The sequence below is a fragment of the Brachyhypopomus gauderio genome, chromosome 11, assembly GCF_052324685.1.
Source record: "Brachyhypopomus gauderio isolate BG-103 chromosome 11, BGAUD_0.2, whole genome shotgun sequence".
NCBI classification, from domain to species: domain Eukaryota; kingdom Metazoa; phylum Chordata; class Actinopteri; order Gymnotiformes; family Hypopomidae; genus Brachyhypopomus; species Brachyhypopomus gauderio.
Window position 1 is genome coordinate 16555707 of NC_135221.1, and position 24500 is coordinate 16580206.

A 24500-nucleotide genomic window follows, 5' to 3' on the forward strand; every position below is an offset into this window, starting at 1 on the left:
AAAATGACATTATTAGTTCATTAGAGAGAACAAGAAATTCTAGGCAAAGACAAATAGGAAACTTGTCCACTGAATTAGCACTACATGCAATCATCACCATGCTTTTGCTATTTACACTTATACGATGACACCAGAATTAGTAAAATGAGTTGGTGTGAGTAAGGACAGCTGGTCATTAAAGCATGACTCTCTGTCTCTCTGTGTACTGTCCACTCCAAGGCTCTGGAATAACATAATTTATGCAGGCCTGACAATGTGCCCACGTTAGCTTCTGCAGGCTAATGTCTAGAGTTCGATTAAGAAACAATTAAATAAACAAGATTTTTAGAACCACAGAAAGATGATTTTCATTGATTTCTCCAAAACCCAAAAGTTTTTTTTTATAAACTGGAAGTAACCCAAAAATCCAACATTTTCATACTTCCAAAAATTCCTTTGCAATCAATAAAAATAAAAACCAGAATAGCGGAACAAGAAGGAAACAAACAAAAAAACATTTTTGGACTATGATGAAGTTTGATGCTATTGATTCATCTTGATTTATGTCATGCCAATATTTAGATGCTATGTTGACACACATCTCCAGTGGAGGTTCTGCATTCAAGGAAGAGGCTCACTGAAAGACCTAAACGTGTGGGCCAGGGTCACGTTAAACCATATACCATAACTCTTATGGTTCATCCATACACACTATTCTATAGCATAAATCCTTAATGTGATAAGTCAATGTTTTTTTTTTACTATAACACTGGAAACATTGGAGAAATCAAAGAGGGTGGGAGAGCTCCCAGATTTAACGTCTCACCAATAGGAGGCGCTCTTTCTGTTATTATCCTACATGAAGTTACGTAGTTGCACAACTGGTCCTGAACAGGGTAGTATCAGAGCTCCGTAGCCAAACCATGGATCCTCGTTGCCTTAAACGTTATAAGAAGCTGCTTGAAGTCAGACAAAGAGAATCTTCAACCAGAAGAAGGGATGGAACCGTTGGTAGGACACTCTGACATCGCCACAGTTTCCCCGCTGCTGCCCACCCCATCGCCTCTCCTAAAATACCATGACTCATGGTTCTTTTTACGGCTTGTTGCCATGCCCAGAGTGCAGGAATCACATTAGCAAAAGGGGCCTCCGTGTTACACGATGGGGAGAGAATGCCGGGGTGGGATCGATCATTTACAGATCACTGAGCAGACACATTAAGTAGTATGTCGGGAGCATGCACGCGGCCTTTGTTAAGGATGATCTGTTTTGCAGGTTGTTTGTTGAAGCCATAGGCAGTGACAGGTGTCAGTGAGAGGAACAGGCTGGGGAGCATGAATGTCACACGCAAGTAATACGGGTAAAAACGTCTTCTTTATATTCACATTGATATTCAACATTAATATCATATGGGCACTGATAAATCTGATTTTTATGTTGCTGTATTTGAGAGATGTAAACATTTCCCATTGCTATATAAGATTTATAAGATTCCATCTGTGATAGAATTATATGAGAGCAGTAAAAATATGAGTAGATTATGTTCATACTATAATAAAACATTTGATCAGATATATTTTTGCATCAGTGGGCATGGCTACAAGACTTAATTTGCTCAGTGGAACTTAATTATATGACACATGCAGTGTTTATTGGGATAGAAAATCCTCATAAAATAAGAGGTCTACTTAGGAGATGATCTACTTACAGCCTCTGGCTATAGACACTTTGACAGTATCTTGTCCCCAACACTTAGAAATGTATACATATATCAACGATGTTTGTAATGTCTATGTTGTAAATGTATTAGTGCCAGGAGGATGGTCTGGCACTAATATACTCTACAATGTATAATTATACTCTGCGAGAAGTAATTTGTGCACACTTTGGTGTCTTACCTTTACACTCCTCCTGAATTGTGGTATACACATACTAATACTTTCCTCTGGGTAGGTGTTACCACATTCCTCCCCCCCGTACTGGACTGACAGCTGCCTAGAAATAGTCTAGCTGTGTACTGTAGGTCCCAGTTGTTTGTGTACATATAACTGTGTGCAAGGCTGTTTTTTTACATGTGGGCTTTCTGGGTGACTCAGAGACTGACCTTTTCACGACGATGTGGGGTTCAGAAACTAGGCTGTCAGCATGGGACGAGCATTTCGTTGATAAAAACAAAAACAAAATTACACCGTTCACCAAATTTGACCCTTTTTCGGATATTCGGGTTAATTGTCGTAAGTACAGACACGAGCTGGAATGTTGGCGCACAAACACAGTTATAATGGACACATCGGGCCTCCAGAAAAATTACACGTGCCTTATACAATATTCCAGCATTCATTTATAAATCCATTACTCATAGCATTCAAATTCAAGCGGCCATTTTTTCCACCTAGCCGATGAATTATTGACAATGCCGCGTTTTCCTGGGTATTTCTAATGTGCTATTCTCTTTCATTCCCTGCCATTGTTCTTTCCAGAAGGATGAGGTTTTAAAATAGGAACAAAGTGGCTGCTGAGGTTTTGGCTTGGTGACTTACTCTTTTATAAAAAAGAAATTGTGCAAAAGCCAAGAAAAGTCTCTATACGTGTCTGTCAACAAATGAGGCAGATGAAAGATGAAGATGGCTGTGCGATGTTTTCTCCTTAAATGTCTCTTCTTGCACACCAGGTTTGGCATGTGTGCCGCTCCTGTGAGGCTCTGTTTCCCAACTCCCGGAGTCTCCCGAAGATCTGAAGCACATCAGTGGTAATATGTAAAAGAAGTACCTCCACTTTTTATTCACACCTTTATACCTTCTAGCTTTTTTTCCCCCTGTGAGGATCTAGGGACAGGGAAATGTATTCTGACAGAAATAAGGCATATTGTGAACTTTCTCTTGTGAGTCCCGTGGCTGTTGCAGTTAACTTCAAACCGCACCAGTGCCTCTCTCTCAGCTTAAAAAGTCAGATCCTTGACTTTCCCTTTCATGGTACAGGCAATCTATTCAGTTTGCATGACCATAGTAACTTTGGGAGGAGAGCGTGGTCCAAAAGAAGTTATGCATATATAAATTCTAATGTGAAAATATGAAAGACATCCTCTGTCTATATTTCCTTTCTCTGCGGTAAATAATAATTCTTCCTGGTAAATGTATGAATTCCCTTATATGGTCATAAGGCTTTCTTATAGGATATGTAAATATGTGTATTAGCTTACTGCTCTTAAAATCGTTTGCTTTTTGCTGTTTCGTTGAGCTAATTACAGTAAGTACAAGAGGGGCATGAACCCCAGGGGCAGAGTTGTATCAGATCCTGCCCTCAAATCGTGATAGTCGCAAGGCTTGACAAGACACAAGAGATGTGTATTTAATGCTGAATTAGTGGTGTAGTTTTTATTTCAACTTGGGGGAGGGGTGGTCACTGCTCATATGACCCAGCCTAACACATTATATGAGTAGTGAGAAGAGGAATTATTAGGAAGGTCAACTCCCACCGCCCCTCGCAAAACGACGCCTGTGTATTGAATGGTTTAAAGCTTCCTACTTTTTCTATTATCGTCGCTGTGTTGAGCTAGGGGCTGGCAATGTACGTTCACCGACCCTATCTGGCTGATTTAACGTGAAATCCAACAATGATCAAAGCAAAAATAGCGACCTGACTGATGTGCTGGTGCTCAGGCAAACCAGAGAAGAGAGTTCATCAAGAACCGTGACATCACGGGCATTCAGGCATCAAATGAGGAAGTACTGCATAATTAGCATGTTTAGTACCTACATGTTCAGTGGTAGTGTCTACTTCTCATATGAGGTCCCCACACCGGTGTGTTGTGGATGTTTGTATTGTCTGATGCAGGAGAGGTTTGTATTTGACTGAGATTACTCACCGCTGCGTTCAGAAAAGTGAGAGAAAAAGAGCTTGTGGAGAGAGGTGTATCTACAACACTCAATCATTTCTCTCAGTCATCCCGCCAGATGACACTGACGGTGAGAACACATTACCCACACCACGGCTCCCGGCGGTTAATTATTTATTTTTAAGACTGCTTTGCCGGAGGGTCATTAGACCATTCCTATTACCCTCCTGCAGAAGTTCTTCAAAAGCTTTTCTTCCTCCTCATTTCATCAGACTCCCCCTTTACCCCTCAATTTGGCTGGTGTCAAACCTGCTCCTCAAATCTTCACGTTGGCATCATGTCAGAGGTAAGCTTACAGCAAGTAATGGCACGCCATTAAACAACACAGGAGAAGAAAAGCCAGGCGAGGAGATGAAACTTAGAAGGGCATCTGAAACTTCTGCCAAATTTCGGAGCCGGTGGGAGGGAGGGAGCTCAGTAACACCATCAGTCTGTATCTTCCCCACCCTTCACAGCTTAATCAAAAATTATTTCTTCATGGCAGAGGATGGCAGAGCTGGATAAATGTCTGCATGGCTTAGTCACATGACTTTCACCAGGGTTATTCAGAGCTCCGAATCTTCCAGTACTTGATTTTTTAATTTTTTTTTACAGTAGGACCGCTGTGGCTTTGAGGCATGCCAGCGATCTGTCCTTGCAGGAGTGCTCAGGGGTCAGACCCAGGCCGACCCAGAAAGCCTCCTCGGCCTTGGCGCCGGCCCCGTCCAGCGACCCACTCCTCCCCCGCGGTTGCCTACCGTCGGCACCGCGGAGGAAAGCTTTCGCCGGGAAAGAGGCGACAGGCGAACCAAGAGGCCTGGAAACGCGGACGCCCGCCCGTGTCACAGCTGACGCGAGGAAGAATGAGTGATCCGATCAGAAGAGCACAGACGGCCGGCACCAGTTTGTGGGAGAAAAATACAACTCGATTAAAATAACCTGATGGTCTGCGCTATCAACGTGACCCTGGGGTGAGAAGGAAAGGGAGAGGGGGCCGTGGTGTAGAGAGGTCATCGCTGCCAACACCTTTTTTTTTTTCAAACTCGTTGATTGGAACAAGCTTTCAATACCTTCCTTTACAACATGTTGAAGCAGTTCCTCTGGTCCCCATAGCAACCTTGGTCTTACAATATGCGTCTTTCAGTGCTGGAGACCAGACCGGCCGACCTCCTGTTAATTGTGGATATGTTTGGAACATATCGTGTATGCTGATAATATCGGTTTTATAGCAAGATGTGTGTGTCTACAGGAAACAGTGTAAACTAGTATAGTTATACAGCAAAGTGACCAAGATTATCAGTGTTTGTATCAAAGAAACTGACATAGATATTTTTGTTACAATAAAAACTACCTGGGCAGATAATGGAGGACCAGAGGATCTCATGATAGACAGAAGGTGGATCATAACAAAGCAGAGTACAACCCTACAGTGGCAGGGCCCTCTCTTCTCCACACTCTAGAAGATGTGCCCTAGCCTTACTTCCTGATCTTACAAAGCACATATCCGCAGAATGCATCACACGCGCGCGCGCGCGCACACACACACACACACACACACACACACACACACACACACACACACACACACACACTCATCACAATTTCCTCAATTTTCTTTCAGTTTCATTTTGACTGTGCTGAAGTTGTTTTCTCCTTATCCCCACAAATTGAACATTCGGTTGTCTCGGCCTCTTCCACCATGCCTGAAGCATCAATAAAAGCACATTAGTCATAACAAGTCTTCATATGAATTACATGATGACAAAACAGCAAAACTGCCTTATTTTGGAAGGTATTTCATCACTTCTGTGCCACCTTAGTGTCACATGGAAAGAGTATATATATATATATATATATATATATATATATATATATATATATATATATATATATATATATATATATATATATATATATATATATAATCCTTATCAATAACAGGCACATATACATACGTGCATATATTTATATACAATTATATATACAATAAATTATATACATTATATGTATATAAATATATACATATATATGTGTGTGTATATATGTATATAAATATAAATAATTATATACATTATATGTATATAAATATACACATATATATATATATGTGTGTATATATATATATATATATATATATATATATATATATATATATATATATATATATATATATATATATATATATATGCATATGTATATGTATTTATGTACAGTATATACACACACACATATAAGTATTTCTCAGGAAGTATTTCTCAGGAAGAACATCCGATGTTCTCACTAATCTGAAGTGTATCATTGCTATACCTCAGTACCACAGAAACGGTATCAGTACTGCAATGTCACAGGCAACTCCACCTCCCCTTGCCTATTAGTAGAAGCGTCTTCTTTAGATCTCATTAAACAAAACAAGCATCAAGTTTTTTTTTTCCCCTTCTGGTTTTTTGGCCTCTTCCTGCTGTCTTATTTTCCACGCCTCTGACTTGCCCTTTCGGTCTGTCGAGTTGCCGCGTCACAGAGCACGCGGTTTTCCTCTCCTCGCGGCACACAGGAAATGTTGCAGTGAAAAACAAACTCAGTCACCTTTTCCATGCTCTTCAAAAGCCGCAGTGACTAAATATAGGGGCTTCAAAAGACCAAAATAAACTGTTTAAACAATGGTGTTTGTTTATTTTTTATTCAAACCAACAAGGGTTGTGCTAAACATGCTAGCTGTGTTCTTTGAGGTGGGATTTCTGGCATGCTAGCAAACTGCTGATTGCCAGAGACACATGTCCTTCCGGCCGGGTGACTGGTCATAGCAACAGCTTCTGGAGCACAGATGGAAACGATATATCTCGCTTATTATGTTGGCTTTCATTAGCTCTCTTTGGGTTTTTCGTGTTGGTTTGTTTTAGAACTCAGGGGCCCCGCCATAACTTATATCTTCGACGATAACAGCCTATACGGAGAAATGTATTTCCTATAGATTGATTGAACATGTCAAAAAGCCTTGAAAGTGACCACACAGGATTCCAGTTAATTGTCATGGTTGTTGCTGGGCCATGACATCTGCTGCAGATTAGTGTAGACAAGGCCGAGCTTTTTCCCTTGTTATAGCAATAGCAGTAGGCTTGTTAAGGGGCTAAGTATAGGTATCCCTAACAACATGACACCTTCCACGCTGGACTTCTACGACAGCAGTCAGTGGTTTAGGGCCATTAAGTCAATCAGACAGGCCATCGCTATTTGTGTAGGTCCAAAGAACTGAGAAGCAACTCTGGCTGTATATTTCTCTTCTCTCCCTCTCTCATCCACTTCCCCTCTTTCCTCTCAACGGTTGTCTGTAAACAGAAAAGGGCCACTGGGTCAAATCAGCCGGCCACAAGAAAGATTACCCATCATTGTCTGCGCGTAAAGAAAGTAAAACATCCCTGTATTAATAGACTGCGCTACATGTAGCTTAAAACATCAGCGAGCAGCTAACAATAATAATGAATATTGCAAGGGTTAGTATGTTACTATGGAGACACGATGGGAAAGGGATATATGACTATACCATCAGTAGGCTATCGCCTGCCACACTGCGTAAAAGTCCTGCAAGCCTGTTTGATCACATCCAAGTGGTTTACATCCCATAGTGCAGCTGAATGCAGACCAAGGCGAGGCAGGTTTCAGAAGACGCAGGAGAGTGTGCACCTACCGCCATGCCATTTACTCGGGAGAATCCCCTCATAAACACACCGTGACAGTATATCCATCTTGTCATGAAATTACGTGTCACTTGAAAAATAGCCTTCGTTAAACCAGCCTCTAAACACCCATTGCAATCATGAGGCTATTGCTCAGCGCTATCCAGACCCATTACAGATTTCACATATCATAACAGGTTACAAAACAATTTTACCACCTCAGTAGGACATTACATTGTAACACTGGTTCGGACTGTGGTTTTTTTTGTTCTAATACTAGAAGTAATATATTTTTTAATGCAAATTATATTATTATAATGTAAATTAATTGATTACCAGGTCGTGACATGTTTACTTTCGCCATTATATTTTCAATGCTATGAATTAAAAACAAAAAAATTAAAACAATGCTATTTTTTCTGTAAAACATAGAATACTGTATGTTGAGTTTGTTGACAGTGATCAATGTAAATGTAATTTAGTGCTAAATATAATGTTGATCTTGGCTTTAATGGAGATTATGTATTTATCCCTGTTCTGAGAAATACAGTAATGGATTAGCAATGATGAAAAATATGCAGCCTGAAACACAAAATCTGCTTCAGACTGTGGCCCGCGATGAACACAGCCGTGTGGAACTGGAGTTCCCCTGGACACACTCCAGTCTTCCTCCTCCTCATTCTTCTCTCTCTCTCTCTCTCTCTCTCCCTCTCTCCTGTGAGTATTCCAGTGTATCCTACTGGGTATGGAAACAGTCACTCTGGCCTCCTAAACCTTTCTTTTCCTCTCCCCAAGTTTCTTTTTCTGATTGGCCACTGACCTTTCATGTTGACCCTCAGTGAAACTCAAATGAGTCACTTCCTCTACCATGGCCCTTCAGCCTTTATTCGGCACACTGAGAGACTGCATCCCTGCAGCAGGCTCTAAAACACAAACCTACCTGCTTGGCCTGGATACTACACATTCTCGTATTTCAACAGCTGCCTCTCGCAAAGGTGCGGCGAGTTAGCAGAAATGAATGGATTAATGTTTTATGATTAACGTTAGATTTCTCCCTTCATCATCACTGAAACTCGGTTCTTCACTGTCAAGAATCCCCCCCCCCCCCCCCCCCCCCTTGTGTTATTGCATAATCAAACTGGGAAATATGACAGCATTCAAGCGCCAACAGTGTGAGCCTAAGATGTTTTGGGGGAGAGGATGTTTGTTCTGACAGCTCTGCAGAGGGATTAAGTGTAATTCAGGTAGAGATTTTTACAATCGGCTCACGGGACAGTGGACGCCCCACCCTGCTCTTTCGAAAAAAAAAAAAAAAAACGGCGGCCCTGAATTCAGAGCAATGCAGAAAACCCGGTAACGTATTGCGCGTTGCATCATCAAACGCCGGAGTAGGATCGTCGTGACGTCAGATCGCTGTTTAGTGGAATCGGTGTTCGTGCTGAGAAGTGCACATGCATATTCGCGTGTATGAAGGATTTCAAAACATTTCGCCTGAATGGCGCGGGCTTCGGGCTAAATGCGTGAAGATCCAGCAGGGCCAAGTGTTTGCGCACAGACAGACGCCGTGGCTCTTAGCCTCGGGGCCCTGGAATCGTGGAAACACGCGCTGGCCGCCCTTCCCGTTTCACGACCAGTTCGACGACTGCAGCCCTGTAAGCTTCGTGTTGTGTTTTCCACAGTCCTTCCCTGACAAACCGAGTCATGATGCGTGGCGTCGAACTTTCACACACTATACAGCGCTTTAACGAATGCTCAGAAATCAAGACATGTTCACGTTTTTATGGGACTGCGAAACAAGCTCCCAGAATGGCTGGACCAGACTCCAGTTCCTCATTTTTGTAACTATATATTTATCATGGTTATAGTGTAGTTGCAAAATCATTTACAGTAATTACACAATAATAAGCCAAAGGACTATGTCATCTGGTGCCGTAAGGCATTTAAGAGGTTAACGGAGATTCTCATGACAATCATGCTGAATCATTATAAATTATATCGACCAGAGCACATGTAAAGACACGGCTCTGCCTCCAAAATCTATCTCCTTTTGAAGAGCTAAAACTCTTTTATTCATGTGACAGTTTACCAAAGAATATCTGGGATACTATCGGCGTTACAGAGCCCTCAGAGACACGCTCTTGAGAATGGGCTACTTCTCCGTCTCTCTGCCATCCGCAATGGCAGTTCAAAAGCAGCAGAGCGAAGCAGAGACACTCTCACTCCTGCGAGGGATCACCTGAGGATGAGTAGCAATGGCAAAAAACTTAAGGCGCAAGCTGTAAGTGGATAAGTATCTTAAAGGGGCTCTGTTTGTTTAACCGTCTGCCGTTAAGAGGGACCACATGGTGTGTGTTTTTTTAGGGCCTCAGTAGAAGTGGCAGCATCTGCAAAACAGCGAAAAAAAAAACGAAGCTGCTTCCGTTTTCCACGCATCAGCATTGGACTCTCCACTTCTGGCTTTGTGAGATCACGGAGCACAGGAAGTGACATCACTTCCCTGTTTGCACGGCTTGGTAATTGCAGCCCAGACAAGACAGACAGCTGAGTTGTGCTGTGCTGGAAAATGGATATGACTGTGGTTAGAGGTTAGCCTCATAACAAGCTTCTTTTATTGCCCCCTCCCCTACTCAGGTTCTTATAGCGTCAGCTTTACTCATGTTTCATATTAGTGGAAAAAAACATTACAACACCTACGAAGCATTTTGATACCGCTTTACATATATGCTTGTGTATTCAATTACCAACAAGTTGTTTCATCACGCATATTAAATTACACATAACAGTCCACACAAAAATACAAAAATGGGTCAATGTGGGTATTTTATATAGCTCTGAAGACAACAATGAATGTTTGTGAATATCATGGTTATTTAGTTGAAATTGGGCCACGTATCTGAATGGCACATCTGTCAAACATGGCTGTGGAACAGTAGTGGACTGTATACTGTACTTTCCCCTGGTTCCAACCACAGGCCCCAACTTCACTGGGTCGTTTGCATAGGAAAATGGCCACAGTTGTGGAGAAGAACTGCATGGCGTGGTCTGCCTATGACACCTCTCTCACCTTTCAGTGTGTTACTTTCTGACTCGAGCATTTCCTGTGCTGGTGTAAAACGCACCAGCATGAGAGAAGCAAGATGCCTGTTACCAGGTGAACGCACAGTAAGCGATCTGCAAACTGTACAATTGTTTAAAAACAACACAAAAAAATGAGTAGAACTGTTGAATCAAGAGGGGAGAGGGGAGACAAATATCTCCGCTCCTCTCTGAGGCGAAACGCATGAGCATCCCGTGCGATAAATCATGTTTTCATCTAAATAAAGAAACCAAAGACAATAGGCTCGGGTACCTTGGAGACCAGGAGGATGTGTTTGCCATGGCAACTGAGAGCTGGGATGCGGTGCTGAGATGTGGGCTTTGGCGGCAGGGGCTATAGGAGAATGCGGAGGACATGGCTGACTGTTGAGCCTGAACTCAATTGTAAGTCTCATTGTGTTGTACAGGCCACGAAATCACAGAAATTAGTCACTTAATTTCAGTAATAAATTGACAACCAACAGCTAGTATTTAAATGATGTTTGTGTTTAAAATGCTGCTTGGGTATGCTCATTATTTCTTTGGTGTCCATACTACACAACTTGTAAATATATGCTATTGTGAGGGTGTGCAGACACATTTTTAAAAAGGGGTAAATGTGATTCAGGGAAATCAAGGCTTTAATCAAATCTTTTATCAGGATGCGTATTATCATGCAAGGCTAGATTGAAGCTAATGGATAGCTGAAATACAGCATTCTTTGCTTTCATTAAGAGGAATTACGGTATATTGCTTTGCTCAAGAGGGACAAGTGTGTACAAGTCTATGTGTAAGTGCACACGTAAATGAGTGGGTGTATGTTTGTGTACTTTCTTTCATTCTCTCTCTCTCTCTCTCTTTCTTTCTTTCTTTCTTTCTCTTTTTCTCTTCCCCTCGTGGTGAAGTGCAAAGCAAACAGAGGTAGCAGCAGTCATGGGCTGAACACTGTAAAAGTGCCTGTTGTGTGTCGGCCGCGCTCCTGTTCGTTTCCTGTGGTGACAGAATAAAAACTTGATGCGTGTGTGTGCTCTGTATCAGACAGGCTAAAAGAGGGGGACCTGGGCCACATCACTAAGACCAAACGAAACACACCACAGCTGTTGCACCTCCAGATCTGCACTGCTCCCACTGAGAATCCTCAGCCAAAAATGTTTGTTTGACCAATTTGTTTCTGTTTAAGCCTTTTCGGGCTTGTTGTCAACACACATTCACACATGACTGCTACTTAATCTTAGACGGAGAAGACAGACAGAGGCAGTGAAGTTCACCGTTCAAACACCAGCCTGCTACTCTCACACCACTGAATACAACTGCCTACTTTGTCAGATTTTCTGCCCTGAATTGTAATGTGAAATGTGCCTGTTATCTTTGTTATCCAGCATTTGTTCACCAGCATTGAGGAATTTCTGTTCTGGCTTGTCCGCCAAGTAAACACGAAACACTTGTCACGTTTTCCCCGTTAGTGAAGCCAAACTATTATCTGCTCATCCAAAACATCTCGCAAGAAGTCGATTTGATGTGGTGCCATTTATTCACCCAGTGCCTTTTACCAGGGTTTAGTGCCATAAAGAATTCAATGTCTTTTTCAGGACGAGAATGGTTATGCCTAAATACTGTTATATGAGATACATTTTCTCTTGGTAACGCAAGTGTTTAACCTTGATTCTTTATTTCTTCTCTGGAGGGACTTTGATCCTCTGCCATCACATTTATCTAATTATTAAATATTCATTAAAGTGAACTGCCTTGACACCAGCAAATCAGACATTTTTGTCAACATTTGAAAGTATATGTAATTTTTAAAAAATGTATAGCACTATGAATATCATTCACATGGGGTTATTTTATGGCATCTGGTTGGGCTGTTACAGCATGAAATTTCCTTCAGTAAATTTTTTCCTTAGTGCTCTCATATGTATGCATACATTAATCAACATTGAACAACACGATAGCTTTGTACCATGTCGGAGTACATGGACAAAGTAAACATGGCTGGGACAGTCATAGTTTAAGCCCATATGTGCATTTTTTCATCCGAGATTCATTGCCAAACTACCTTGAATGTGTGTAAACCACCGACAAGCCTATGACTGTAGCTTTTCTGACAGGCCTTCCTGATTTATTCACTATCTTCCCCAAATAGAGCCTCAGCCGTTGTGCTGTTTGTCAAAATGATTTGGGGGTCTAGCATGTCCCCCTCACCTGTCATTCCTCTTGACGCAGCACGTTTTAATGTGTATGATTAATGTATGACTGGACAACTGCCCGGCTCTGACTCCAGCTACGGTTTGGCTACCTGCAGGCCATTTGGAATCGACCAGCTCTCGAGGACGTCCACTCTCACCCAGCCTGACCCAGCAGCCGCGAGCCCACCACACGATGGCCGTAACCCCCAAGAGTCACAGGCCTTCATGGTTCCTGAACAAAGTGCAAAAAATGTGGGACCTTTTTTCCTTACCAAACTGACATTATAGCAGTTTCTGAGCTTTTTTAAAATGTTGCCTTTATCGTGTATATTAACTTGGAGGAATCAAGGGTGCAATCACACCACAATCCTTCACTAATCTTCTCTTTAATGAGGAACTCATTAGTAAAACCAGGTATTGTTTTGTACACCTGGAACCCGGCCAATAGTTAACAAGACAACAAGCTGACAATATATGAAAAATGAAATCCAAGTGGTTATAAATCATACAGTATCTGGAAGTTTTGCCTCCCAAATTGTTCTTGAGTCACACCCGTTCAGTATTCACAGAAAGAATAACAGGTTTACTCGTGGTTCTGCCCTTCAGGTTTACAAGCTAAGCAAGAAGCATCGCATAGGAGCCAAAGCAGCCATACATTACGACAGCCTTCTGTAGGCCTATTAGGAAGACATTCGAGAGTGAAACATCCATTAAAAATAATTATTTTTGTCATTAATTATTAACAGCAACAAAGCCTAACAAATAGCATTTCCACTTATCATACTTCTGTACAATGTTTCGGCCAGAGCACTGCGCATCTTTGATTTTAGCATGTTACACAACTTCGACATATCAGAAGCTTAAGTTACAGCGGTTTTCTCGGGGAATTTCCCCCCACAGCGAAATGGGGGATACATGACGAGACATACGAGACGGGGCTCCATTTTGTTGTGCACGTCGGACGTGAACAAAGCCGCACGGTGCTCCCCGCTCGGCGCCTCAGAGGTCGGCCGCGTCGCGCTGCCTTGTGGCCGCGGCTAATTGTTCCCCTGTCGCGTTTAACCTTCGGCGGTCTGAAGCTCCCCACAGGGGCCGCGGCATTTGACAAGTTAATGGCCAGAGCCGGGGAACAAGAGGCAGGACTGACGAGGGGGCCTGCTTTACCGCCTATGCGAACACAATTTGTGGTTGATACCGTTCAGATTACGCTGGCTGTCCTCAGGTTAGGCTGAATGGTCGTGTAATGGCTCAGTTAAAGCCATTAGCTCCTTCCCTTACCAACACAGGGTACTTTTAAAATAGCCTATATATGTATATAATGAATACATGGTGAATGACATATAACCTTTGGTAGCACACTTTAATATTATTTACAATTAAGTTGCGTTTTTAGCTTTACTATACTATAAAGTGATCTGTAGTTTATGATGACGGTGACAGGCCGTCATCACGAACGTTGCAAGACCTGTTGGGCAGGTTTAGCGGACATGCTGGTAAGAGTTGGAAAAACATCACAGATATAAGAACTGTTTTCGAATGATTGGCAAGCCAAAAAGCACAGCCTGTAATCATTCATTCCTATTGAGCCTCAGATTTTTTTTTTTATTATTAAAAAATAAAGATACACAAAAATAGCACTGCTGTGATTGACAGTGAGTTTTTGAAGGAGAGAAAAACGTCAAGGTGTAGAATAATATAACTTGACCACCCCTGTCATGAAAAGCTAGAATATCCACTATAGTGAATCATGCAAGCAATCTCTCTCTCTCTCCCACTCGGACTCTCACTAACACTCTTCTCAAATGTTTGACATAACAATAACTTCAGCTAACATGCTTTATCTAAAATCTTATGTAATCTCACAAGTCTTAGCCGCACAATCTCCTTCCTGAAGCTAGGATAACACGCTCTTCTCACTCTCACCCTCTCTAAATGGTGTAATAGATTGGTAGAATGAGCAGACATTTGAGGCCTCTCTGTCTTCCTATCACTCCATTGCCCCCACTGGACTCACCTTTATGCTAACGACAGGGATAGCGCAAAGGGTAGACGGTGAGCAGAGGTGGGCGAACAGAGAGAGAGAGAGAGAGAGAGTCTCCATCAGGCTGCCAGCCAGGGCCAGTGATTAATTCTAGCAGATGCCTGGTATTTGCCTCTGAGTGTGGGGGTGTGAAGATCTCTCTCTCTCTCTCTCTCTCTCTCTCTCTCTCTCTCTCTCTCTCTCTCTCTTTCTCTCTCTCTCCAACTCTTTCTCTCTCCCCCTCTACCCAGGCAGGCTGGCAGGACTTAATTAAATATTAACCAGTGGGTGATAGAGTAAGCGAGTGAGGACAGACAGAGGCGTGGGCTTTCTGCGTAGGTGCGGGGAGAGCCGCGGCCTTTCATAACAAGGAATGGGAGAAACCCCCTACACACACACACACACACACACACACACACACACACACACACACACACACACACACACAAACACGCACTAACATGGATTCTTCGGGCATGTGGGCTGCAGCAGTATCACAGCAGGTTAGACAAACTGCCTACACTACCCTGGGTGTCTGGATCCCCCCCTCCTACGTTCCCTATGGGGGAACACTCTCCCACAGTCAAGCTTCCGACATCTATCTCTCTCTAGAAAGAACTTATGCGCAATTGGACTTTTGTTGCCTTTATGGCGTCTTATTATGGAGAGTATATTACATGATAAATAAAACCTTTGGGCTGCCTGCAGTTTATCTGCACTGATGTCACATGCACATGGAGTATGTGCCGAATGATAGCGTTTCAGAGATCTGTGTTAACTCTGACATGTAACATGTTAATATGTAAATTCAGGCACAAAACCAGTGTCAGTGTGGAATGTTGAAGGTGTCTATTTTCTACCCGCTCATCTAATTATATGTCAGCATTTTCGAGCCTTCATAATTGGATAGTGCCTTTGCAGGTTCCTGCACACTTCCCCTTACAAGTACGCTGTAAATTTGCTTGAACTAATACATTGTAGCATAGCGTAAATCTTGAAAGCGTCGCAGTGCCACTACAGACGTTTATTGACTGACATCTCTGCATCTCAGGCACTCTTAGACATACTTGCAATTACAGAAACAATACCTCGGTATACCTGACCTGACGCAGGCCTTCCTCGCCCTTGCTAAAATGACTTACGTCTGCATGCTAATAAGGAAAATGTATAGGTTAAATATAAGGTGCAGAGGATATTTTTAATTGATTTTCTTTTTTTTTCTTTTTTTACCAAATCCTCATCGATGCCTGGGGTAATTTCTCTCTTTTCAGAGAGACAGAGACACCGAACTTGAATCGAGTCAGCAAAGTCCCATCGATCGTATCCGCAAGAGCTCAGGAGACGCGGCTCTGAGTGCGAGACTGCATCGGTATACCACCGGCGTCCGGCGAGCATTCTGCAGCGTTTTACAAATGGGCCCTATTTGCATGTGTGTCGCGAGGGTGAGTGACAGCGAGGATGCCCGCGGATCGAGCCGGGGACACCCCCCCCAATTAAACGGATAGACCCTTGTCAGCAGCGCAGCGCGTGAAGTACGATCCATCAGTGCCAACGTACCGTAGCGTGCAGTGAATGTATTACACAAGTAATTTAATGCATCTTGTAAATATATTTTTTGAGTGAAAAACATTGCACGGAAAGAATGGGTCCATGAAACAGAAACGCCATGTGCGACACAAACAGCCAATCATTGTATTAAGGGTCGTTTATTATTGCTTATATTATTATTATTATTATTATTATTATTATTATTGTTGTTGTTGTTGTTGTTGTTGTTGTTGTTGTTAATAAACAACTTAAAGGGGGCATCAGCTGGTAAAATCATCTTCGGCGACAATATTGCACTTCACATCTTAATTGTGTGACTTTGTTCAGTGTGTCTTGGGTCAGTATTAATGAAATGGTTAGATGCAGGACTGCATGAGAGAGCTACAACGCTAGAACACTCTGACACTAATAGCCGCGCGACTCACTGTAGAAATTAAGTTTTCTGCAAGCCGAGGCGCGCGGCTAGTTCCAGCTCATTGGTGAAGCTATCATGAAACCATGCCCTGTTCACCAAGTGACAGCAGGATGCACAGCATTAGAAGATAAAAATATATATTTATGTTCACTTAAGTTAAATTAGCCTATGTGAAATGACTCTGTTTTGAATCAGCATGCAAAATGACGATATAATCGCCTTCTTTTGTTGCAGGTTAATTAAATGTCAGGAATGTGTACATTGAGAAGCTGCATAGCTGATAAACGAACTTGGGGAAAAAGTTGTCTCATAAATCTCGAAGCGGGCGAGGCTGCATAATAGTGCTGACATTAGTTATTATGCCGAGCGCTGGACTTCAATTGCACCCAAACCTCTCGTTCACTGCCAAGCGCGATCAGTGCTACATCAGGAAGCCCCAAATAAGGGCAGGGAAGTGGAAACCACCGGAATCAGTCCTTATGTAGTCACGACCTTATATGGCATGGCGGAGCAGGGTCTTCCGGCCAACGCTGTGCTACAGCGCAGACGGGGAACCCGAATATTTACTCAGGGCATGGAGGAAAAACGCGAGAACTTTGCCCGTTCCTCTCTTCGCGGGACTCCGCGCTTAACACGAGTGATTTGCAGTGGAGGAGGAACGGGCTTCTCCTCTCGATTTATTGCACAGACTTAAGGCTAAAGCTCCCCAGTCTGATTTTTTCCTCTAGGCAAACGTCATGTGTCCTCCACCGCAGTGCCTAAATATGGGCTTCCTCCAGTCCATATATGGACATCTACGTCACAGCAAGAGGATATATAAAGGAGTGGGGATTCTCTGAGCCGAGAAAGAGCACAAGAGACTCGGCGCTAGACAGCAGACAGGCACACTGCGATCTATCTCTGAATACAATTTGAAACAAAAACGTGAGAAGTGAACTCAAAAATAATAACAGAAACAAACTTATGACAAAAAAGAACAAGACCCAATTTGGTCTAAAAAAAAAAAAAAGGTCCACAATAAAATTCAAAAAATTGACTTGCTTACGTTAGGGAATGATTGGAAGGAACACACTAAATCTCAATCATCCGTTTTGAGAAGAAGTGGATTTTCTTACTCTTTTGGACAAAAAAGGGGGAGAAACCAAGCAAGGAGCCCTCAAGCTCATCTCCAGTGAGGAGAGTCAGGCAGAGAGAGGAAGAAGAGACGTCGCAGCATCTTGGCTGATTTCGTCCCAGAGGGGATAGCTGATCTCTCTCCTTCGCTCCTTTCCTCTCACGCTAACCCTGCACACTTCGCGCGCACACCACAGAGATGGCTGCAGCCAAGACGGAGCTCCTGCCTGCACTGCAGATCTCAGACCCCATGAGCTTCCCACACTCCCCCATGGATAGCTACCCTAAGCTGGAGGAGATGATCATGCTCAACTCTGCAGGAACCCCCTTCCTGAACGCCTCCGCACCCGAAGGAGGCGCAGGCTTTGGCTCCGGGGAACCCGGGGAGCAGTACGACCACCTGACTGGAGGTAAGGGTGGAACTTCATCCTTTCTTCTGCGTGGGGAACTGTACAATGTTTTAATGCACATAAATGCAAGTGTTGCATGGCTTCAAAGATGTATGAAGTGAATAGAATTACAAAGAAGTTAAGAGGACTGTGCAGATGTGAATTAATTCAGCACGGCTTGAATTCACTAAACTTACAATAGCTGTTTTTTTTAATTATATTTTAAAGCATGCATTAATGTTTAATAATGAATTCATTACTCTAAAGACCAGTTATTAAGACAACAGCACTCAGTGTTCACTGAAATCAGTTATTTTAAAGGTGTAGTAAAGCTTAGTTTAAATTGCTTTTTTGTAAGTAAAAAAAGCCTGAATTGCAGATTGAATTATCAGCTGCCTTTAGCTATCTAATGGAATTGAAGAGCTGTGAGAGTGGGAGAGAGAAGGGAGAGGAGAGAGAGAGAGAGAGAGAGAGAGAGAGAGAGAGTATGAATGCAGATGGCTTAGTTGGTGCTGGCTCTTGCCTTGTCTCTGAGGGAGATCGGAAAATGTGTATATGTTGGGGAGAATCAGCAGTGTGTGCATGTGTGTGTTTGGGAAGGGGAATTCTCATGCCTCTGCACCTGCTGCTTTGTCTGGGCGAGTGAGAGACACAGGCTCCCCTGTCTCAAACACCTCAGGGATCTTTAATGTGGAGTAATATGGCTCAGGGCAACATGAGAGATACCCATCTAGAACATGGCGCTTAACTCTCTCTTTTTGCTGTGGTTTACACAGACACTCTTCCAGAGATTGCCCTGAACTGTGAGAAGTCCCTGGCTGAGCAAAGCTTCCCCACCCAACGTCTGCCCCCCATCTCATATACGGGGCGCTTCACCCTCGAACCTGCCACCAACTGCAGCAACAGCCTGTGGGCGGAGCCTCTCTTCAGCCTGGTCAGCGGCTTGGTGGGCGTCAACCCACCCACCACCTCGGTCCCCTCCTCTTCTTCTTCAGCCTCCCTGACCACTCCCTCCTCTTCAGCCTCATCTTCTGTCCCACCTTCATCCTCCTCTTCCTCGTCCACGTCCAGTCCCAGCCTCAGCTGCTCAGTGCACCACAGTGAGCCCAACCCAATCTATTCGGCTGCGCCCACCTATTCCAGCGCCAGTCCCGACATCTTCCCCGAGCCCGGTCCCAGCTTTCCCTCGGCGGTTGGCGGCTCCCTGCCGTACCCACCCCCTGCCTACCCCAGCAGTAAAGCCTGCAGCACCAGCTTCCCGGTACCCATGATTCCCGACTACCTGTTCCCTCAGCAGCAGAGCGAGATCAGCTTGGTGCCACCCGACCAGAAGCCCTTCCAGACTTCGGCGGGCCAGCAGCCGTCGCTCACGCCGCTGTCCACCATCAAGGCGTTCGCCACGCAGACGGGCTCGCAGGACCTCAAGAGCGTGTACCAGTCGCAGCTAATAAAGCCCAGCCGCGTCCGCAAGTACCCCAACCGGCCCAGCAAGACGCCACCGCACGAGCGTCCGTACGCCTGCCCCGTGGAGACCTGCGACCGCCGCTTCTCGCGCTCCGACGAGCTGACCCGTCACATCCGCATCCACACGGGCCAGAAGCCCTTCCAGTGCCGGATCTGCATGCGTAACTTCAGCCGGAGCGACCACCTGACCACGCACATCCGCACGCACACCGGCGAGAAGCCCTTCGCCTGTGAGATCTGCGGCCGCAAGTTCGCCCGCAGCGACGAGCGCAAGCGCCATACCAAGATCCACCTGCGGCAGAAGGACAAGAAGGCGGAGAAGAACGCGGCAGCAGCGGCCGCAGCGGCCGTCGTCCAGGGCGCCATCGCCCCCGTCTCCATCTCCGTGCCCTCGCCGGTGTCCAGCTACCCCTCCCCCATCGCCTCCTACCCCTCGCCGGTCTCCTCCTTCCCCTCGCCGGTGGCCTCCTGCTACTCCTCGCCCGTGCACACCTCGTACCCGTCACCCGCAGCTTCGGGCACGTTCCAGACCCCCGTGGCCACCTCCTTCCCCACCTCGGTGGGCAGCAGCATCTACAACTCCCCCGTCACCACCCCGCTGGCCGACATGCAGGCCGCCCTCTCTCCACGGACATCCGTCGACATCTGCTGAGACTGAGACGCTCTCCCCTTTCGCACCTCCCCGTCTCCCGAGCAAATCCTGTTCCTCCACGCAGTCGGAGAGAAAGCGTTACAGACTGGTTCATCCGCACTCACACCCCCCCCCCCCCCCACCCTCCCCAGCGACCCACACCCTCCACAGCGACAGCACTTTTCTGCCCGCACTCTCCATGATGTTCAGTTACACCAAAAGCTCAAGGACTCAAAGACATTTGAAAGCAAAAGGGAGATTCTTCTTTTCGTTTTCATGCCTCAAAATCTCTTCCCTTCAAATGAGGCACTCAAAACTACGAGAGAAGAGACAGGTTTTGGCGGGTTTTCCTCTGACTGTACACAAATAGACATATGTGTGGCAGCAAAGGAGCACAAAGGACTTCATTGTTGTAATCTAACGCCTGCAGGTCTCATGCTCAAAAGCCCTGACTAGGCAGTACATTTACATAAAGACATAGAATAATATACATAAGCTACACTATATGTATATTGTACATGTGCCATGTTTGAGTTTTTTGTTTTTACTTTTTAGTACCATTGTTGTGAAAATTGATTTGAATATTTGCATTGTATTATTCTAAATTGAGCAGGGCCATATTTTATACATTCTGTAGTACGTAGTGAAAATGCTGTGATAAGTTTATGACTTTGTTTGGGTAAAAGCACTTAAGTATTCTGACGCATGTGTAAGAGTGACGTTACTTTCTCTTATTTTGTAAATATCATTCACTGGTACTCTTTCTCTCTCTTTTTCAAATGTGACAGCAACGGTCTGCTAAACGGAGGGAAAAATTACAGAAAAACAAATCTTTGAATTTTTTGGTGCCTTTTGAGAAGCCTTTGGATTGACAGATATATGTGAGTGTGGATGCACTGCATCTAGCCTTAAGGTAGAAGGGATTTGTTTTTCTCTTTATTGTTTTGTTTTTCTTTATTCAGAAAGTCATTTCAAGGAAGGAAGGGAAAGAACACAAGGGCACTGCATCATGTTTTTTGGGATGTAAGCAAAAAAAACCCTAGAAAACTATATTTTTGTAACTGAAATGTATATATCTACAGGAGTTGGAATGCTGTAGTTACCTACTGAGTAGGCATGGGAATTTTTGTATGTTATTTACATGCAGTCCATTATTTTGATGTTATTTTTAATTGTTTTTTTTTTTGTATTTGTGTTTGTTCAAAAAAGTGACTGTTTATGGCTTCTAAACACATTGAATGCGCTTAACTGCCAGTGGGATATTTGGTGTAGAAGATATCCTTCCTGAACGGAAACATAAATAAAACATAAATATATATGTTCAATCTCTGTCTTGGATTTCATTGCTTAGCAACAGATTTGTGTATTTTCACACATAGCTTCACAGAAACCTCTCGAATATAGGGAGCCTAAAAATGATCCATGCTGCTATAAAACACAAAATCTATATAAGTGAGATATATTTTACAGATATATCATTAGCCATTATTTTAAAACTTTAAAAACTACATTTCTGAAAATTCTTATTAATTGTGATTACTATTAAATATGAATGAACTTTTCCTAAATTGTATTTAATCAAACCAAAGAAACATGCACAACATTTCAACTGTGGGTGAAAAAAGCAAAAAATTACATAAATATCTAAATAAATATGCATAGTTTTTTGTTTTTTTGCTTAGAAGTTGTATATATATATATATATAAGTCACTCATTCACTCATTTGACGGTAAAGATCAGACAGTTTGGTTGATCAAACACTTTTCTTTCCTTCTCAGCTTATTAAACGTCTCCTTGGCATCTTGAATATATGTTATCAAAAGGCGGCATGCGCTACAGTGCCTGTATCCCGCCTGGGACTTAATTATACGTAGGGAGCAATCTTGTACAATCTGTCGACAATAATATGAAGCCCTTGTAATGGGCTCACAAGTCTACAGAGTTTGCAGGGGGAGGAAAGGTCTCAATAACCAGGCTGCTTTTAAAAAGAGGCCTGCTTTCTCTCCATTGTGCTTCACTATCTTCGAACTCTGAACACCATTTTAAAAGGGTAATAATAATCTACTCAGGCTAATTTCTGCACTGGCAAAAAGATCAAATGAAATTGCGAGCTTGTTCTCTTCCTCTCCTTCCCTCTGTTCTCTTCCTCTTCTTCCCTCTGTTCTCTTCCTCTTCTTCCCTCTCTGTTCTCTTCCTCTTCTTCCCTCTGTTCTCTTCCTCTCCTTCCCTCTGTTCTCTTCCTCTCCTTCCCTCTGTTCTCTTCCTCTTCTTCCCTCTCTGTTCTCTTCCTCTTCTTCCCTCTGTTCTTTCTCTTCTTCCCTCTCTGTTCTATTCCTCTCCTTCCCTCTGTTCTCTTCCTCTTCTTCCCTCTGTTCTCTTCCTCTGCCTTCTGTCTTTCTGTGTCTCCTCTCACTTATCTCTCTGCATCTTCCTCCATTCTCACCATCTCCCTACAGCATTGCGTCCAAGAAGGTGCAGGTTGAATGGATTTCAGGGATAACCAACTAAACGATTGTTGGCGTGTTGATGTGTGTTTCTAGGCAGGTGTGTCTGTTTATGTATAAAATATGCAAAACGCACTAGCTCACTTCAGTGCACGTCTCGACATCGCAGCGTTTTCCCACATCTCTTAAGGGGCATTATTATTATTTGACACAGCAGTCTCAAAAGAGAGCTTCAGATGTTGAGAATTTAAGGAGGAAATCAAAGTCAGCCTTGGACAAAGTGGAAAATCAGAGTCAGATTTGGACAACGTTGCAAAGTTTTAGGGTGTGACTACAGGGCTGGGATGGAGAAACAGCATGTAAGGACGGGATTTTCCCAGAGTATGAAGCAATATTGGTCCAACTGATCCAACCACAAAATAAGAACAAAAGCAAACATGGCTAAACGCAGAATAGAATAACAAGTGAGAGAGAGAGAGAGAGAGAGAGAGAGTTGGAGGGAAAGTACAGAATAGTGAAGTAATTAAGGTAATTGGTCTCAGAATCCCAAAACTTACTTTGTGCAAGCAGTTAAAAGTTGCATGATACAGTTATGATTGTATTACAGTAGACTACATACACACCCAGCCACACATGATCACAGAGATGTCTAATGGTCACACATGATCACAGAGATGTCTAATGTAATGTGTGCCATAAAAATGTAAATGACACAACATGATTACAGGAATGTTTCTAATGCTACAGTTGGTTAAAGGTGTGATTAGAACAGAATAGAGAATATACAGGTTTGATAATAAAAACAGACACGTTTAATCGTGAATCACTCCGTGCTGGTCTTAGTGACCATCGGTTCTCACAGTGTCTCGTATTATCTTGTTTCTGTTTTTATATCTCGTCCATTAACTCTCACAGTGGTGAGCAATTCATTTACCCAAGGGGCCACATGAGAAACTGGAGCAGTTTATGAGAGTTGGACTATACTACATAAAACACAATATGAACATTTCAATGATGAAAATGAAAATATGGATGACAGAATTATATAAATATGTAATGAATTTGTGGTTGTTCAGTTTAGAAAGTTAAAATAAATTGTAGTTTTGCAATGTTTAAAAAACTAGCATCACACTGACCTCATAGCTTCCAATTTCCCCCATTATCATTTCCCCACATATACAGATAATTGTAGCTGTATCAACACAGCTCCACATATATAGATCAGTAACTGTAGCTGTATCAACACAGCTCCACATATACAGATAATTGTAGCTGTATCAACACAGCTCCACATATACAGATAATTGTAGCTGTATCAACACAGCTCCACATATATAGATCAGTAACTGGGCTGTATCAACACAGCTCCACATATACAGATCAATAACTGTAGCTGTATCACCACAACTCCACGTATACAGATCAGTAACTGTAGCTGTATCACCACAACTCCACGTATACAGATCAGTAACTGTAGCTGTATCATCACAGCTCCACGTATACAGATCAGTAACTGTAGCTGTATCATCCCAGCTCCACATATACAGATCAGTAACTGTAGCTGTATTACCACAGCTGCACATATACAGATCAGTAACTGTAGCTGTATAACCACAGCTCCACATATACAGATCAGTAACTGTAGCTGTATCATCACAGCTCCACGTATATCTATGACATCACAGCTCTT

The 24500-nt window shown here is 43.3% G+C and overlaps 1 protein-coding gene and 1 long non-coding RNA gene across 3 annotated transcripts; both read left to right on the forward strand.

The window, feature by feature from the left end:
* The first annotated feature begins 1131 nt into the window (after positions 1 to 1131).
* LOC143527304 (uncharacterized) lies at positions 1132 to 5650 on the forward strand. 2 transcript variants are annotated; one of them, XR_013134075.1, is made up of 5 exons: positions 1132 to 1339; positions 2651 to 2728; positions 3814 to 3944; positions 4087 to 4160; positions 4469 to 5650. It is a non-coding gene; the product is annotated as an uncharacterized LOC143527304 (long non-coding RNA). The 2 variants fall into 2 exon arrangements; XR_013134074.1 differs by having other exon boundaries at positions 2651 to 3944.
* An 11953-nt stretch (positions 5651 to 17603) lies between these two features.
* On the forward strand, positions 17604 to 21690 carry egr1 (early growth response 1). Its single transcript, XM_077022404.1, has 2 exons — positions 17604 to 18291; positions 19047 to 21690. Exons 1-2 carry the CDS (start codon positions 18081 to 18083, stop codon positions 20384 to 20386), a joined length of 1551 nt encoding a protein of 516 aa, XP_076878519.1. The 5' UTR covers positions 17604 to 18080; the 3' UTR covers positions 20387 to 21690.
* Positions 21691 to 24500: the final 2810 nt, after the last annotated feature.